Below are 16,306 nucleotides of genomic sequence, written 5' to 3' on the forward strand. Positions count from 1 at the left end.
CTTGTTGCGGAGCACGGGCTCTAGGTGCATGGGCTTCAGTAATTGCGGCACGCGGGCTCAAGTAGTTTTGGCTCGTGGGCTTAGTGGCTCCGCTGCATGTGGGATCTTCCCGGGCCAGGGTTCGAACCCGTGTCTCCTGCACTGGCAGGCAGATTCTTAACCTCTGTGCTACCAGGGAAGTCCAGCTGGCACCCTTCTTGAAAGAGTTGTCTCCCATTGCTTCCCCCACCTCCCCGTCTCCTTGCCCGGCTCACACATCACCACAGCTCCTGCTCCCAGAGCCAATGAGTTCACTCAGCAAGTGTAAATTACACTGTGAGCTTGACCTCATTTGTGCCTCAGGGGAAGAATACAGCAGGTAAGGAGACAGGGATGGAGCGGGTGTATGATTTTACATAGGGTGGTCAGGACAGCAAAGACCTGAAAGTGTGAATAGTGTGTCTATCTGGGGAAGGACATTCCCAGCAGTGGGAACAGCCAGTGCAAAGGCCGTGAGGCAGAGTGTGCCAGCAGTGTCTGTGGGACAGCAAGGAGGGTGAAGGAGAGTGATGGGGGTGTGTGTGAGACAATGAGGTCGTAGAGAGACTTGCAGGCTGTAGTGCTCAGGCTGGGTGGGAGAGGGGCTCAGGGTCAGTGCTAAGCAGAGAATTGACACGATCTGGAAGGATGCTCCAACTGGAGGATGAGGATAGGCCGTAGCAAACAGTGGAGGAAGCAGGTAGAGCAGCAGGGAGGCTTGGGATAGGATGGGGATACAGCAGTGGAACGGAGTGCTGGCCGACTGGCTCTTCCGGAGGGAGCAGAGAAAGCCCTGATCCAGTCATTTCACAGTGAAACACTCCCTCCATGGCAGAGTCATAGGGTCTTGCAACTGGCTGGTGAATTTCTCCTGAGCTGGAACTAGGGGAGTCCAGCACACCACAGGGGCCCCAGGGGGGTGTGGTGAAAAGTGAACAGACTGTGGATATTCTCTGAAGTTAGAGCCAAAAGGATTCTGAGATGTGAGAGAAAGGCAAAGGCCAAGGGTGACTGCAAGGCTGCCCAGCCTAGCGATGATCAGGGGTGCTTGCCGCTGTTGTCGCCCCTCCCTCCTTGGAAACGCTCCTTCCATGCCTTCTGGGGTACCTCCCCCGCCCCCAGCTCTGGTTCTTCTGCTCCATCTCTTGACGTTTCTTCTAGACTCCCTGGCAGCCGCGGCCTCCTGGTTTGGACCCTTGATTGCTGGGGTTTCCTAAGACTCCCTTTGGGCCCCTTCCCCTCTGAGGCTCCACGGTGTCCCAGGTAATCTCAACCTCCTTCATGTGGTTGGCTCACAAGCTGGCATCATGGCCTCCTGCCCCTCCTGTGAGCTCCAGACCCATCAATCCTAACACCTCTCAGGGCTCTCTCTGGGATGTCTCAAAAACACACCAACTCAACATGTGCAAATCTGAACTCCCAGAGCCCCCCTCCCCGCCCTGACCCACCCCGTCCTCACCCGTCATGCTGGCCCTCACCCAATTCTCATCTCTCAGGGGCAGGTGAGTCAGACACCCGGGACTGTTTCCTAACGTCCCGGTCTCTCACTCCTCACATGGAACCCTCCACAACGTCCTCTGGATTTCGCCTCCTAAGTAGTCCTTGGGTCCCCCTGCAACCTTCATCTATCCCTCCCTGGTCGCCTCTAACTGTCCGGTGCCTGGGTTCCTGGTGTTGCCTTGTACATCCTGCCAAGCCCTTCCCCATCCTGAAGCTGGACGAGGTTTCCAACATGCAAGTCTTCAAGTCTTTTTTTTTTGGCCGCACTGCTTGCGCGAGCTTAGTTCCCGGACCGGGGATTGAACCCAGGCTCCCGGCGGTGAGAGCGCCAAGTCCTAACCACCGGATCACCAGGGAATTCCCCTAACATGCAAGTCTTAGCACGTGCGGTGCCCTTGCAAAAACCTCTCTAACGCTTCTGATGCTCTTAGGGTATGCGATGAAAAAACCATTTTCCCCCAGTCTGTGGCTTGTCTTTCATTCTCTTAACGGTGTCTCTTGCCGAGAACACCTTTTTCATTTTGATGAAGTCCAGTTTCTGAGTTTTTTCTTTTATGGGGTCATGTTTTTCATGTTGTGTATAAGGACTCTGCCTAAACTCAAGTCCCAAAGATCTTTTTCCCAGAAGTGTTATGGTTTTATATTGTATATTTATTTTGAGGTAATTTTTGTATGAGGTTTAGATGAAGTCTCTGGGGTTTTTTTGCCTATGGATATCCAGCTGTTCCAATACCATTGGTTGAAAAGATTACCCTTTCTCCATGGAATTGTCTTTTCATCTTTGTCAAAAATTAATTGGTCATATTTGTGTGGGCCTATTTCTGGATTCTCTATTCTAGGGATTGGTTAAACATTTTCTGAGAAGGGCCACATAGTAAATATTTTAAGATCTGATGGCCATCTGCTGTTTTGAAAAAAACAACCCTTTAAAAATGTAAAAACTATTCTGAGCTTACAGGTCATACAAAAACAGGCCTCAGGGCAGCTTTGGTCTTTGGGTTGTATTTTGCAGACCCCTGCTCTGTTCCATTCCATTGATCTGTGTCTTCCTTGTCACCAATACCACACTGTCTTGATTGTGGCAGTTTTAGAGTTAGTCTTAAAATCCAGTAGGGTGAGCGTTCCAACTTGATTCTTTGTCTTTTTTTTTCTTTGCGGTACGCGGGCCTCTCACCACTGTGGCCTCTCCCGTTGCGGAGCACAGGCTCCGGACGCGCAGTCCCAGCGGCCATGGCTCATGGGCCCAGCCGCTCTGCGGCATGTGGGATCTTCCGGGACTGGGGTACGAACCCGTGTCCCCCGCATTGGCAGGCGGACCCTCAACCACTCTGCCACCAGGGAAGCCCTGATTCTTTGTCTTTTAATTGATGCTTTTAAACCACTTTTATTTTATGTAATTGTTGATATGTTTGGCCTTAGTTCCCCCACTTTATGCTTTGATGTCTTTGTTTTGCTGTTCCTGCCTTCTTTTGGGCTATCGGAACGATTCCATTTCAATTTCTTTATTATGTTCCTGCATACATCACCTTGCAGTTTGTTTGTTTATTGATTATATCAGGAAATACAATATACATGCTGAACTCTTCTGTGTCCTGACAATTGATACTTTACCACTTCAAGTGGAATGTTGTTATCTAGCCCCTTAAGTCCCTTAACCACCTCCTCCTTTATGACACATTTGTCTTATGACACTGACATGCATTGAAAGCCCCATCACAAAATGTTATATAGTTTCTGCTTCAACCGTTAAATACATTTTAAAGGACTCAGGAGGGAAGGATGCTCTACTGTGTTTACCCAGATACCATTTCTATTCATCTTCCCTCCTCCCTGATGTTCTGTTTTCTTCTGGTATCATTTCCTTTCTGGTTTAGAACACATCTATGAACAGTGAATTCTCTTCATTTTCCTTCATCTGAGAGTGTCTATTTTCCCTTCGTCCCCGAAGGATATTTTCATGGATACAAAGTTCTGTGCTGACAGTTCTTTTCTTTCAGCATTTAAAAAATATCCCAGTTACCTCTGGCGTCCATGGTTTCTGATAAGGAGTCTCCAACCCCCTCAGGCGACTTCCGATTCATCTTCAAAACCTGGATCAGGTCTTATTTCTCATTCAAACTCTGCTGATTTATGGGTCCCCTCCCTGCTCCATGATTCAAACCCATCACGCCTTTCCTATGTGTGACATCATCACACACATCACCCCACCTGTAGTGACCCAATCACACATTGGTCTCGTACACTTGTTCTTGCTCGTGTTCATCAGCTGAGGGGTGGGGAAGGGAGGAAGGAAGGAGAAAGGGAGGTAGAGAAGGGAAAGGGGAAGAGGAAAAAGAAGAAGAAGAAGATGGGGGAGGGGGAGGGGTAAAATAGATGCTCTCAGGTGGTGGAAAACGAAGAGAATCCATTGTCAGCAGCTCTGCTCTAAAAGCAGAAAGGAAGAAAATGGACCATCAGGAAGGAGGGAAGAGGAATAGTAGGAGGGGGAGGGAGAGGGATGGGGGAGGGGAGGGAAGGAAGGAGGAAGGAAGGAAGAGACGGGAAAGGGGAAGAAGGGGAAGAAGAAATAGGAGGAGAAGGAGGAAATGAGGAGAAGACGGAGGAGATTAAGAAGCAGCTGAAGACGGATCACCTTTCAGTAACCTCAGATGACCTCTGAGTTCAGAGAATGTGTTTCTGAACTTGAACTAATGAGCGAACGTGGGTCCCCTGCACGGAGAAAGACCAGTTTGCCACCATGTAGCAGGTCTTCCACGCCTACCCAGCTGCAAGAAATCCCCAGGTGGCTCAGGAAGCAGTTGATGAGGGCTTAGAATGTTGCCATGGGCTCCTCCACGCATTCCTTCATCGTTTGAATGAACTGGGTAACCATGGTGTCTTTTTCAGTGGACTTCAGTGCTTGCACCCAGAGGAAACATGCTTCAGTAATAGATTTTCTGGAACCGAGGCAGTCCAGTGGAGTGCATTTTGGAGTTGGAAGGGCCCATCAGAGACCCTCAGCTCACAGTCTCAAGACAGCTACTAGTTCTACGGTGAGACTCTGGCCCAAAAACCTCGGGTCCCCACCTGCCAGGTCACAGGCTTCTTCCTCCCTTCCCCTAACCCCCAATCCACTTAAAAAACAAACCCCAATACCTCTTAAGGACACCTCAAGGTTTCTACAGCTCCAGGTCTCTGTTCAGAATTCTTTGTAGACTGCAGACATAGTCTCACGTTCAAATACATTCTGCAAGGGCCGCTCACAAGATCCAATTTCTACTCATCTCTTAAGGTTTGGTTCACTCCACCTCTGTGAAGTTTTCCAGAACCACCAGATTTGGAACTAAACTCGGCAGAATTAATCAAAACCACTGATGGGCTCTCATGGGCTGGATCAGACACTGCTCTTTCCTTCAAAGGACTAACTCAGACCATCAGAGCCAGAAAGAAGGAAAGGACTGAATAGCACATATGGGCCATGCCTGTGCTAGCGGTGCTGGGGTAGCCAGCCTCCTCCCGGGATTCTAGAAGCAGGAGTCCTAATCCTAAGTTTAGAATGTGCTCATTTTTCTGGGCCTCAATTCATCTGGGGCCGAACTAGAGGTTTGGTTTTCAAACTCCACCCTGTGGGCCCATGTGTGTGTTGCTCTGGTTGGCGGGGCGACCCGGGGGTGGGGGTGGGGGTGGGGGCGGAGTGCGGGCTCTGGTCTCCTGCTCTCACCACCAGCGGATCAGCTCCACTTTCATCGGTGTCCTTTACCTCAGCTAGTCAATTTCCTCTGAACAACAGATTGCGTGACTTTTTCTTTTTTCAAATTGGAGTAGAGTTGCTTTACAACGGTGTGTTAGTTTCTGCTGTACAGCAAAGTGAATCAGCTATACGTACACGTATATCCACTCTTTTTTAGATCTCCGTCCCGTGTAGGTCACCACAGAGCACTGAGTAGAGCTCCCTGTGCTGTACAGCAGGTTCTCCTTAGTTATCTATTTTATATATAGTAGTGAATATATGTCAATCCCAATCTCCCAATTCATCCCACCCCCCTTCCCCTTTTGGTATCCATAAGTTTGTTCTCTACATCTGTGGCTCTACTTCTGCCTTGCAAATAAGCTCATCTGTGCCATTTTTCTAGATTCTACATATAAGCAATATTAGAAGATAGATTGCATGACTTTTAACATCTGAAAGCCCATGGCACTCTGGACTAAAAAGTTCTCCCACAAAATGGGTTTGGGGACGTAGAAACTTAGAAGAGACCTCTGGACATATCAGGCTGTTGGCAACTCACAGGGCTTTAGCATGCTCTTAGGTACACTGGCAAATGTTTAACGACCAGCTCTCTGCGGTTGAAGGCAGGAAGCCCTGTTGGTCGTGTTTGCTGATTTCCATAGTATGAATTCTCCCTACACGGCCAATGTCAGTGATCGCTATGAACTCTCTGAATAGAGTCGGGAAGACATGCACATCGTCGGCTCAGAAGCTGACTTTGGCACGTCATTGGTTGCTGGGCCACAATGAATGACCTCACTCTCCTCCCTGTTGGATTCAGAGCTAACTAAGATGGTGAGGAGAGAGATGGAGGCTACAATTCAGTCTTATTATGATCAAAGCTGGTCTGATGCGGGAGGTTGGATTATTGTTCAGATACCGACCTGCGATAATTTTATAGGAGGTGTGCATTTCCCTCTTCCATTGATTTGGGGCTCAGTTATGTGACCTGCCTCCTGCTCCAAGCCCAGGTCTTAAGTGGCCTCCTGTATTTTCACTTGCGCTTTTGAACCTATGCCATCAACATGATGTCCAAACAATGCTCTGGGTCCAGGGGAGAAGGCCCAGGAGCAGAGCTGAGCTGCCTCAGCTGCCCACCCAGGGCAACACCCTCAGCTGACTCACAGACTCCTGAACTAAATAAATGCTGGGTGTTTTATGTTTCAGGACTTTTGTGGTTTTTATTAGATAGCATTACTGGTGCTTACTCAGAAATTGGTACCCAGAATGGGAGGCTGCTGTCACAAAGTCCTCAAATATGAGCACAGTTTTGGAACTGGGCAGTGAGAACATTTAGAGGAGGTTAGAAACATGGCAAGAAAAATGGTGACCTGGGTGATGTGGTGAAGAAATAGTTGGTGAAATGACTGCCTATGTTCTTTGAGGAGGGAGAAAACGTTTCTATGAATTCGTGGAATTCGGCAGGCTGGTTTCCAGGCAGAATATTATAAACAGCAGCTTCTCTGAGCTGTAAATGATAAGGTACCCAAAGTAAGAGATGAGTTCAGAAAGGAACCAGCCAGTGTAAAGCAGAATTTAGAAAATGAAATGATTCCTTATTTCCTGTTTCTCCTGCTGCTCCAAGATCTTCAGATGAAGCTCTGGCCTGGGGCACAGAGACCTAGTCCAGGGCAGTGCCAGTGAGGCACAGCCTCAGAGTAAAGATGAAGTCTAGGGTATGCTCTTTTTTTTTTTTTTTTTTTGTGGTACGCGGGCCTCTCACTGTTGTGGCCTCTCCCGTTGCGGAGCACAGGCTCCGGACGCGCAGGCTCAGCAGACATGGCTCACCGGCCCAGCCGCTCTGCGGTATGTGGGATCCTCCCGGACCGGGACACGAACCTACATCCCCTGCATCAGCAGGTGGACTCTCAACCCCTGTGCCACCAGGGAAGCCCTAGGGTATGCTCTTGATTTTAATGCCCTTGGTCTTGTGGTCCTTGAAAGGAATAGGGTGACTGTTGAATATCCCTTCAGTGACAATGCGGTGCCTAGACACAGCCTGATGTGGGGTATCAGTAATCAAGGTAGAGAGGGGGCATGTCGCCAAAGGAATTACAGGTGTGGCTTTGACGCACAGGGTGGACTAGAATGAAATATCAAAACCCGCCATATTTGAGGGAGTTGCGTGGGCACATGTATCAAAAGTGTGGAGCACAGTGAGGGTGTTTGACACATAAAGGACCTCAGGCTCCCAACCTTCTTCAGGCAGAAAGGGGTTGGACAGTACTTTGCTACCCAACGAGGTATACTTTCCAATGCCCTCTGTACAAGTGGGAAGGCAGATGGAAAACAAAGAACGCCCCGATGTGGACGCCAGAGCACAACAGACTTGGGAACATTCCACCCAGGAATAGGGTGACCCAGGGTAGGGCCACTGGCGACGTTTCCCCGGCAGGACTTCAGATGCTGTGGACCAGCGGCTGAGACAGGAGCGGCAACTGCCGCGATTCTAGCTCTGGTACACTCTGTGCGCTGGGTGTGTGTATGAACTCTATTTAGTTCTTGAGGCTCTGGGTCAAGAAGAGACGCATCCAGAACAGGTATAGACCACACGATCTTAAACTTCGAGCCCAATGACCGATTGGATAGACTTTTGGGGTCTTGCGTGAGTGTATGCTGCTTGTGGGAGGGACATGAGGCTGTGAGGGCGGACCATGGGAGACTGTATTATTGCTGAGAAATAGGCACTCTGTCCCCCTCACGCCCGTGGAAGGAGGACACGTCCCGTCGCTGACGATGGGTTTGGCTACGTGGCTTGCTTTTGCCAGAGGAATGCGGGGAAACGGACGGTGCCCTGATTCTGAGCAGAGGCAGGACCTTCTCTGCTTGCTTTCTCATGCTCCTGCCATTCCCTGAGAAGGCAATGCCCAGGCCGGCCTCCTGACCAGGGAGGAAGATGAGGGTCATGTAGAGCACGGCCAAGCTGCCCCCACCAAGCCGGCTGGATGAGCTGCTCCCAGCTGAGCTGCCCAGCCCAGCCCAACCGGGATCAGTCAAATCCCAGCGGACCCAGATTCATCAGCCAAACAGATGCTGTGACCTGGTGCTGAGGCTGCGTGAGTATTCTTAAGCAGCACGACCGCGGCTGTGGTTAAGTGACGTAGAGCGCGTGGCTGCGTTGAGTGGCTTCTATGGGCTTCTTAATACTGTGGCCCATCCGGTCTCAGGCAGCATCGAACATCCTGGCCTCCCCCGTCCCCAAAGCAGGGCGGAGCTGCTTCCGGGGACTTTTAGCACGTTAAGAAGCAGGGGAGATGTGAAGCCTGAGGATGGGCTTTGAGAGAAGCAGAGGAAAGGGCCCAGCCAGGTACGCTCAGTTCCTCCTCCGGAGCGTGCAATCAGCTAAGTAAGTCCCCCCCTCAAAGAGAGGGGCTCCCCGGGGCTGGGAGTCGGCTGTAGTCTTTCCACCAGGAAGATGTGGCCGCAGACGTGAAGCTTCCCCTAATGCACGGTGAAGACTCTGGGACGCTCCCAGAAAGGAAACCTTTGAATTCTGTTTCCCTCGGTGGCGGGGGGGGGGGGGGGGGAGGGGGGTGTCCTACACTTACTATCAGAGAAGGCTTCTTCCGTGCATCCATGACATCCACAAAAATAGCTCTGAGCCGAATGCGCCGCATGCGGTTTTGGCTTCCTGACTCTCCGAGCTGGGTGCCAAGTTTCTCTCCTGGAGCGAAGCGCGCGCTAAGGGGCCCGGGCCGGGAGTGCAGAGGCACAGCATCCCTGGCCCTACAGAAGATGCCTTCTACCCCTGGCAACCCGGTCCTGCGCTCTCCCCTCCCAGCTCCAGAATTCATCCCAGGCCTTACGGCCCCCCTCCCCAGTCCCCCTGAGGCTCAGAGCAGTAGCCCAAACGCTGTTGATGGCAGCCTGCTGGCTCTCCAGACCCGGGTCCTCTGTGCACCTGCCAGGGCCGCCCCCCCAGGGCTCAGAGTCCTGCACCTGGCTGCTCCCCACTGGCCCCTTCGCCCCAGGCTGGTTGCTGGGTATCTGGGTGGTACACCTGCTCCCTCTAACTCTGCTTTTGCACCAGAGCACAGGGGGCCGCCTGTTTTCCTCTCCCCACTCCCCAAGACTCAACCGTGCTCATCCGACTGCTCGTCCAAGGGGGGGCTTGGGACCACAGCTGCACCTCGTGTCAACAACCAGTCAGCAAACCAACACAGACGTTCCGTCCAGCGGGCTGAAAGAGCAGCCAGACAACCCCTGTACCGCGTCAAACCCCGGCCCCCCCGCCCCAGACAACAAACAAACAGGCAGTGAAAGTCCCAGCTTTAAACATTTCCTGGCCAAGGCGGGATAGTCAATTTTGACGCTGCTGAGAAAAAAATATAGCCTCGTTTCCGTTCAAATGCACCGAATTTACGGCCCAGGTTTTCATTAACTACTGTCAAGGAAGAAGCAGATAGACCAAATAAATTATGAAAAAATTACTTTTTTAATGTACAAAAAGACTTATTTACAAGTTGAGTATGTCATCTCAATTCATCGCATGTAGAAAAAGCTAAAAATGTTTTGGACATATAAATCTGACCGGATGACTCACCTACAGTATTTTCAGGGATGCTGTCTTCTGTACAGACAATATACAGGCTGGGAACAGCTAGTGAAATCCTAGCGCGGGGAAAGACCGTGCACCACACAGAGCCCAGAGCCTTCGAGGTGTCCCAGGGCTGTCGTTTGAAGTTGGCCTTGTCTTTGGACACTGACAAAGCATTTGCTGTTCTGGGATGTAGAGTCCCAGGTGAGGTTTCGGCCCTGTCCTGGTAGAAGTCAGGGTCATAGTCGGTTCCAAGTTCATAGTGGTGCAGGTGGATTTGGCAAGGTTGCCACGAATTCAACATGGGAAAGGTGTGCGGTGTTTGTACATGTGTGTGGCAGGGAGGATGCACCTATTTACCCTACTGTATGTTCGGGAACAATGTCTTCTGATGCCAGTTGCAAATTCCATTTCCAGGTGGGGCTTGGCCAACACTGAAGAGGAGAATTCAGTGATGGTCCCTCAGAGTCCCAAGAATCAACCCCTTCACCCTCCCACCCCCACTGAGAACACCATGCATATCATCGTTCTCTGTGAAATGAACAGGAGGGTGGCGGGAAGGGAATCCAGAAGACACAGACACCGCGACTGCATGCTGTAGCTAGGGGGTTGGTCACTGGGCTGCTGGCGAGCAGACAGCATGGCCTGGAGGAACTTGGGCGGAGGTTGCTGTCAAGCCCTGGGGTTTATCCATGGTCAAGTGGGTGCATAGTGCATTGGAGAAACAGGCTTGGGTAAACACGCGACTTCCTCGTCCTACTGGGAGACCTCCAGGGCAGCCTGAAGCTGGGCCCCTGGTGCGCTCACTTTACCCAGGTCCCAGGCCACGCTTTTCAGCTCACCTTGGCCATCCTTAACCCACAGCAGCTCCGGCAGCCCCGAGGTATTTAGAAATGTGTTCTTTTCAGGAAGGGCTACATTCTACACGCATGAACACTGTAAACATGGTCTGGAGAGGCCAGGGTAGCTTCTGGGCTTGTCCTGAGTATTACACTGTTTTCTTTCCTTTTTTCGGGTGATACTTCCATACTTCATTCATCCACACACACTTGGGCAGTCGGCCAGCTGTAAACTTAGCTTTGCGGGATAGAGATGCCTGCTCTACCAAACCCGGAATCAGGATGTGCTTCCAAATCATCCAGGTAAAAATTTTTTTCCACTCCATGGCAAGGGATGTTAGAGGCCTCAAGAATTAAGCTTCATAGAAGAATTCCGGTGGGCCATGAATTCCTTTACTTTGCAGGTACTGGAACAAGAAACTTATCTTCCTGGATTAGAATACCTAGTATGGCTTTCAGATTCAAATCCAAATGTGGTTCCTCTTGCCTCTTTCCACGTGTGCTTGGAAAGCCCTGGGCCAACGTAATCCCTCATTAGCCAGATGACAGAGGTGACAAAGCCAGAACAGAGTGGTCCTATAAACACCAAAGGCTGCGAAGCGCTGTGTAAACGAGTTTTGCATTCCTGCCTTGCCTTTTCTGTTGAGGCTTTTTTCAGAGTTCCGACAGATAATCTAAAAGAAGACCAGACAGGACGCACATAAACCTGCCCTTAAAGCCTCTGTGGTCTGAACCAGCCACTGGCCAAACTCCCTCAGACCTATTTAATACTTTTGGGGGAAAAAGATGAAACGGACGAAAGGCCCGCGCTCTGGGAAGCGCTGGTTCCTCGGGGTCCGCACAGCGCCAGGCGCCGGGGCCTTAGGTCATCATGTTGAGGAACTTGCTCTCCTCGGCCAGGCTGGTGAGCATGGAGCTCATGTCCCCGACCGCCATGTTGCTGATGCCCGTGGGGATGGAGGGCAGAGTCAGGGAGTTGCGCGGGGTGGTGAGGCGGGAGGAGCTCTGGGAGAAGCCGTGGAGGAGACTGGGGCTCAGGGCTCCCGAGAGCAAGCTGGAGTGATCGCCGTCATCCATGATGGCATCAAAATCAATCTGGGGGGCCTCGAGTAGCTGGGAGTCCACAGTGCTGGACACCTGGTTGAGCCCTGGCGAGGGCAAGGCCTGGGGCTGCGGAGGCTGGGGCCGCATGGCCTGGCAGCCGGCCTGGTTCTCCAGGCCTCCGTTCTGCTCGTACATGTGGATCTGGCCGTAATAGTAAAGCGTGCTGCGGTCCTGGGTCCCGCCCGCATCCTGGGGGGGTGCCTGGGGAGTCAGGGCCAACACGCCGCCCATCGTCCCCTTGGGCACAGACTCTGCCATCTCCTGGTCGGCTGACAGGGCAGCCATGGCGTGGCCAGAGGCCCTGGCATAGGCCAGCTGCTGCCCCGCACGCACCCCACGGCGGCGGCCAGCAGGGCCGGGCTCTGCGGGTGGCCGGGGTTGCACTAGGCCGAAGCTCGATCCGGCCGCCCCTGTCGGGCCCTGCTGAGGCCCCACGAAGCCAGGCTGGTGGGAAGGCACAAGGCTGGGGCCTTGGCAGTAGCCGTCCTGGCTCATGGCTGTGGCCAGGTGATGGCTCTGCTGTGGGTAGCTCTGGGCTAGGTGAGGTGGTGGCATCCTAGCCAGGCTGGAACTGGGGATGTCAAGTTCCCTGTGGCTGCTGCCCATCATGGCGGGGTCAGGGACAACTTCCATCTGCTGGGGGAGCCCCAGGTGGCCTGGCTTGGCCGCCATGTTGCTGCAGGACCGGGGGAACTGGTGCGGGGCCCCACCCAGGGGGCTTAGCTGGGCATGGGCTTGGCCGTAGCCAGGGTGGGCGCTCACAGCAGCCGCCATGCTGGGACACTGGCCACCTGCCCCTGGCTGCCGCAGCTGCTGCACGTAGTTTACCCTGGGCGCAGAGGGCGCTCCACTGCAGGGCTGCAGGTGTGGCTGCGAGCTGTCCAAGACCCCGGGGCTCAGCTGCAGGCCCTGCTGACTGTAGCCTGGGTACTGGCTGAAGGCTGGCTTCTGTGGCACCACCGCCAGGTGGCCCTGTGGGAAGGGCGGAGGCTTCCCCTGGCTGGCCAGGGCATCCACGGTGCCGGAGCTCACCTCGTTCCACTGCACAGGCATGCTGTTTTTGTTCAGGCTGGAGGGGGCCACGTAACCCAGTGGGCAGCCTCCCAGCACAGGGGCAGAGGGGCCCACGTTGGAGTCTGCGGCCGCTATCGTGTGCCGGCCGTGCAGCCCGGGGCTGGGCAGTTTGGGGTTCTCGGAGAAGAAGGTGCTCTCCGGGGGGTACACCTTTGGGGCGCTCTCCTCCAGGGCGCCACCGGCATGCGCCTTGATGTACTGCACCACGTCGTCGGGCAGTACAAGGTCGTCCTCCGGCAGCCCGAGGCTGACCTCGGGGCCCACGCCGTCCGCCCCCACCGCCAAGGCCTCCATCACTGTGTTCTCGCTAATACTGGGTGGCCGGGGCGAGTAGGGGCCTCGGGCCAGGCCGCCGTCGGCGCTCGCGTGGCTCTGCAGACGGAGGCCTCGGCCCTGGGCGCAGGGCAGCGGCAGAGCTGCCGGGGTCACGTCGTGGGCGCTGTGGAAGCGCTGCACCCGCGGGGGCGCCAGGGCGTCGGGTCGCCTCCCGGGATCGCTGGCCCTCCGCGCCCCACCGCCCGGCGCCTCATGGGGGAAGGAGGGCGCTGGCCCCACTGGCCCGTAGTGCGGCCCATCGCTGCCCCGCCGAGGCCCGATCGGGCGCGGGCAGGCAGCGGGCAGCATGCGCTCGGGCGCATCCAGGAGCGCCAGCCGGGTCCGCAGGCTAGTGCGCTCCAGGCTGGGCAACGGGGTGGGGGGCGGCCCGCCCGTGGCTGCCGCGTACTTGGCCCGCAGGCTGTACTGCTGGGCGGGCGTGAGCTGGAGCAGCCCCGGGCCGCCACCACCGCTGCCGCCATACTGGCTGGCCTCGCTGGAGCGCCGCGACGCGTCGGTGGAGATGGGGTCATAGGAGTCGGCGGAGCTGGCGGGGTGTGCGCGGCCGGCGCCCAGGGGCGAGGCCTCGCTGGAGCGGCGGCTGGAGAAGTAGGGGGAGATGCCCGAGGAGCGGCGGCTCACGGTGTAGGCCGAGCTGACCGTGCTGGTGGAGCTGTCGCGGCGCTCCTGCAGGTGGCTCAGCACGGTCACCTCGCCGGCGGACAGATCGGACAGCCGCGGGTTGGGCAGCAGCCCCGCTGGCCCGCCGCCGCCTCTGAAGTTTTCCAGCACGGAGCCTGCGGGAGAGGAGAGGGGTCAGCGGCGGGGACTGGGGACAAGGGGCGGTACACTGCCTGCTTGGGCCACACTGAGGCTGCTGGGCCCAGAGTCCTAGAACGGGACCTGGCACGCAGCAGGAACCCAGCCAATGATTTCTCAACAAGAGGAAGAGAGGAAGGGACAGTTAGCAAACGGTGGCACTCATTGCCAGGGCGGCTAGTGGAAGTTAGGAGGCCCGATTCCAATCTAGCACTGCCTGGCTGGCCCTGCGTTCTCATTCGGCCCCATCCTCAGTTTCTCCAGCTGTGGATGGGATGTGCCTCTCCGTAGCACTGGGTTATCCCCAAGAGCCCAGGAGGGCCCTGGCCACAGCCTCCCTGCATCCCCACCATCTACGGATGGGCGTTGCCATGTGGGCTCCTCTGGGACTGAGTTTACCCATCAGGCTGTTTAGGGGGACTGTCCTGAGACCCACAGCCACGGCGGGGTGGTGTGGAGAGGCAGCAGAGTGGTTAGGGAGAAGACAGCTGCAACGCAGGCCCACCGCCAGCCGCGACTCATCTCACAGGCAGCTCTGGGCCTTGAGCAGCCTCTACAGCCCTGCAGAGATCTATCCCTGGACGTGGGCCATGCCGGGAGGGGTGACCTTGGGTGAGGCAGCTGTCAGCACCCCAGGCAATCTCTGGAGAGGTGGGGAGTTGAAGGCCATCTGCCGGCAGTTCCCTCGACAGCTGGGGCAACGAATCCCCCCTTCAAGGAGGAGCAAGGTGGTGCCTCTCAGGGTCTCCTCTTAATAACTCAGTGCCACGGTGCACACTGGGCCCTGGAAGGCAGTGTGGAGGCTCAGTGCCTCAAGGTGTCTGGCGCCCGGCACGCAGCCTGGCACAGTGGCACTCAAGAAATGCCTGGTGAAGGCGTCTTCCACCTCAAAGTCTGGCCAATGCTTCCTGAGGCTGAGCACAGGGCTGCCCCCTCCGTGACGCCCTCCCTGCGCCTCCCCAGCTGCCCTGATTTCTCTCGAGCTACACTGAGCTCTGTCCTCAGCGCTGCTTGCTCATTCGGCATCTCGTAACTTGGCCTTCTAACCACAGGGACCTGGAATGTGTCCCTGTCCTGCCGAGCCCTTTGCCGTGGTGTGCGCGGCAGGTGCCTGGTAGGCAAGTGCATGGCTCACGAGGAGAGCAAAGGCTGAGCTGGGTCTGCCTGCCTTGGGGCTTATGTGGATGCAGTATGGTGTAGTCGGAGGAGCATGGGCTTTGGAGCCACTCAGGCCTGGGCTGAGCCTCAGCTCTGCCACCGATCTGAGCAAAGCACTTTCACCTCTCTGAGCCTCAATTCCCTGACCTGTGCAATGGGCTTGTAAGATCCATCTTCTCTAGGGCACATGGTGCCTGGTGGGTATGAACCTCATCGTGCTGCCCTGGGCTCCCTCCCACCCCACCTGCACGCCCGGGGCCTCCACTCACCACTTGCCGGCAGGGGGGGCAGCTTGGAGTTCCGGGTGTGTGGAGCTGGCCCGGCCCATGAGCAGGAATCCTTGAGCGACTTGAGCTTCTCCCTCTTGAGCTGCTCGAACCGGTGCACGGCGGTCATGTGTTTGCGCAGCTGCAGGCCACCGGCAGAGGGGGTGGTCAGGGCGGAGGCGTCGGCCCCTGGCGGTGGGTCCTCCAGAGCCGTCAGGTCTGCCAGGCTCCCGGGCCCTGTCCCCGGCATCTCCACACCGCTGTCATTGTTGGGGGCACTGCCCAGAGGAGAGGGCTCGCTGCTGCAGGAAGACTGGGCCCCGGGGCTGGACTGACACAACTGTGGGGAGCGTGGTGAGAAGGCACAGACTCAGAGGGTGCGAGCACCCACCGGCCCGCCACCCACGCTGCACCCTTGCACACCCGGGGTCAGGAAGCTGCCGTATGGAGGAGCTTTCAAAGCATCACTGCTCTGAACCTCGACTTCCCCAACTGTAAGCGGGACCCAACCTGACTCCTGGAGAGAGTCAGTGGATGGATGGAGACCACCCGGCGAGTAGAAGGCAGCGGGTAATCGCCAGGCACCCACCACCCACCTGCCCTAGCCCCCTGCTATGCTCCTAAGCTTTCCCAGCCAGCATCTGGGCCGGAGCTCTCTGCCTGCAGAGCTGTCAGTATGTGGACCCTATGAAGCTGAGCCCCACAGAGGCTGCCGCAGCCGCGTGAAATTGACAGGAAGGAGGAGACTCAAGTACCCCAACAACAGCGATGGGGGTGGGCCACTCGATGAAGTAAGAAACGGTGAAGGCCTGCTACCTGTCGTCTGCCCAGCAGGCCGGAGGTGGGTTGCTAGAAAGGGAAGGGTTGACCGCGGAGGGTGCAGCTACTGGACACAGCCCTCGCCCTTGACCTGAGTGGCCACCCCAAA

General features: G+C 55.5%; 1 protein-coding gene across 1 annotated transcript in view; it reads right to left on the minus strand.

Annotated features, from left to right (window-relative positions):
• Positions 1–9,748: 9,748 nt before the first annotated feature.
• Positions 9,749–16,306, minus strand: part of GLI2 (GLI family zinc finger 2) — a 41,330-nt gene continuing 34,772 nt past the window's right edge. Inside the window, exons 10-11 of the mRNA XM_022565511.2 lie at positions 15,382–15,718; positions 9,749–13,932 (exon numbers count right to left, since the gene is read on the minus strand). Of these exons, the coding sequence (XP_022421219.2) occupies positions 11,504–13,932; positions 15,382–15,718 (2,766 nt within the window). The 3' untranslated portion in view covers positions 9,749–11,503. The remainder of the gene's footprint in view (positions 13,933–15,381; positions 15,719–16,306) is intronic.

This window comes from Delphinapterus leucas, chromosome 8, assembly GCF_059928025.1.
Source record: "Delphinapterus leucas isolate spDelLeu-1000000601 "Yukka" chromosome 8, BTC_Dleu_Yukka2, whole genome shotgun sequence".
Taxonomy (NCBI): domain Eukaryota; kingdom Metazoa; phylum Chordata; class Mammalia; order Artiodactyla; family Monodontidae; genus Delphinapterus; species Delphinapterus leucas.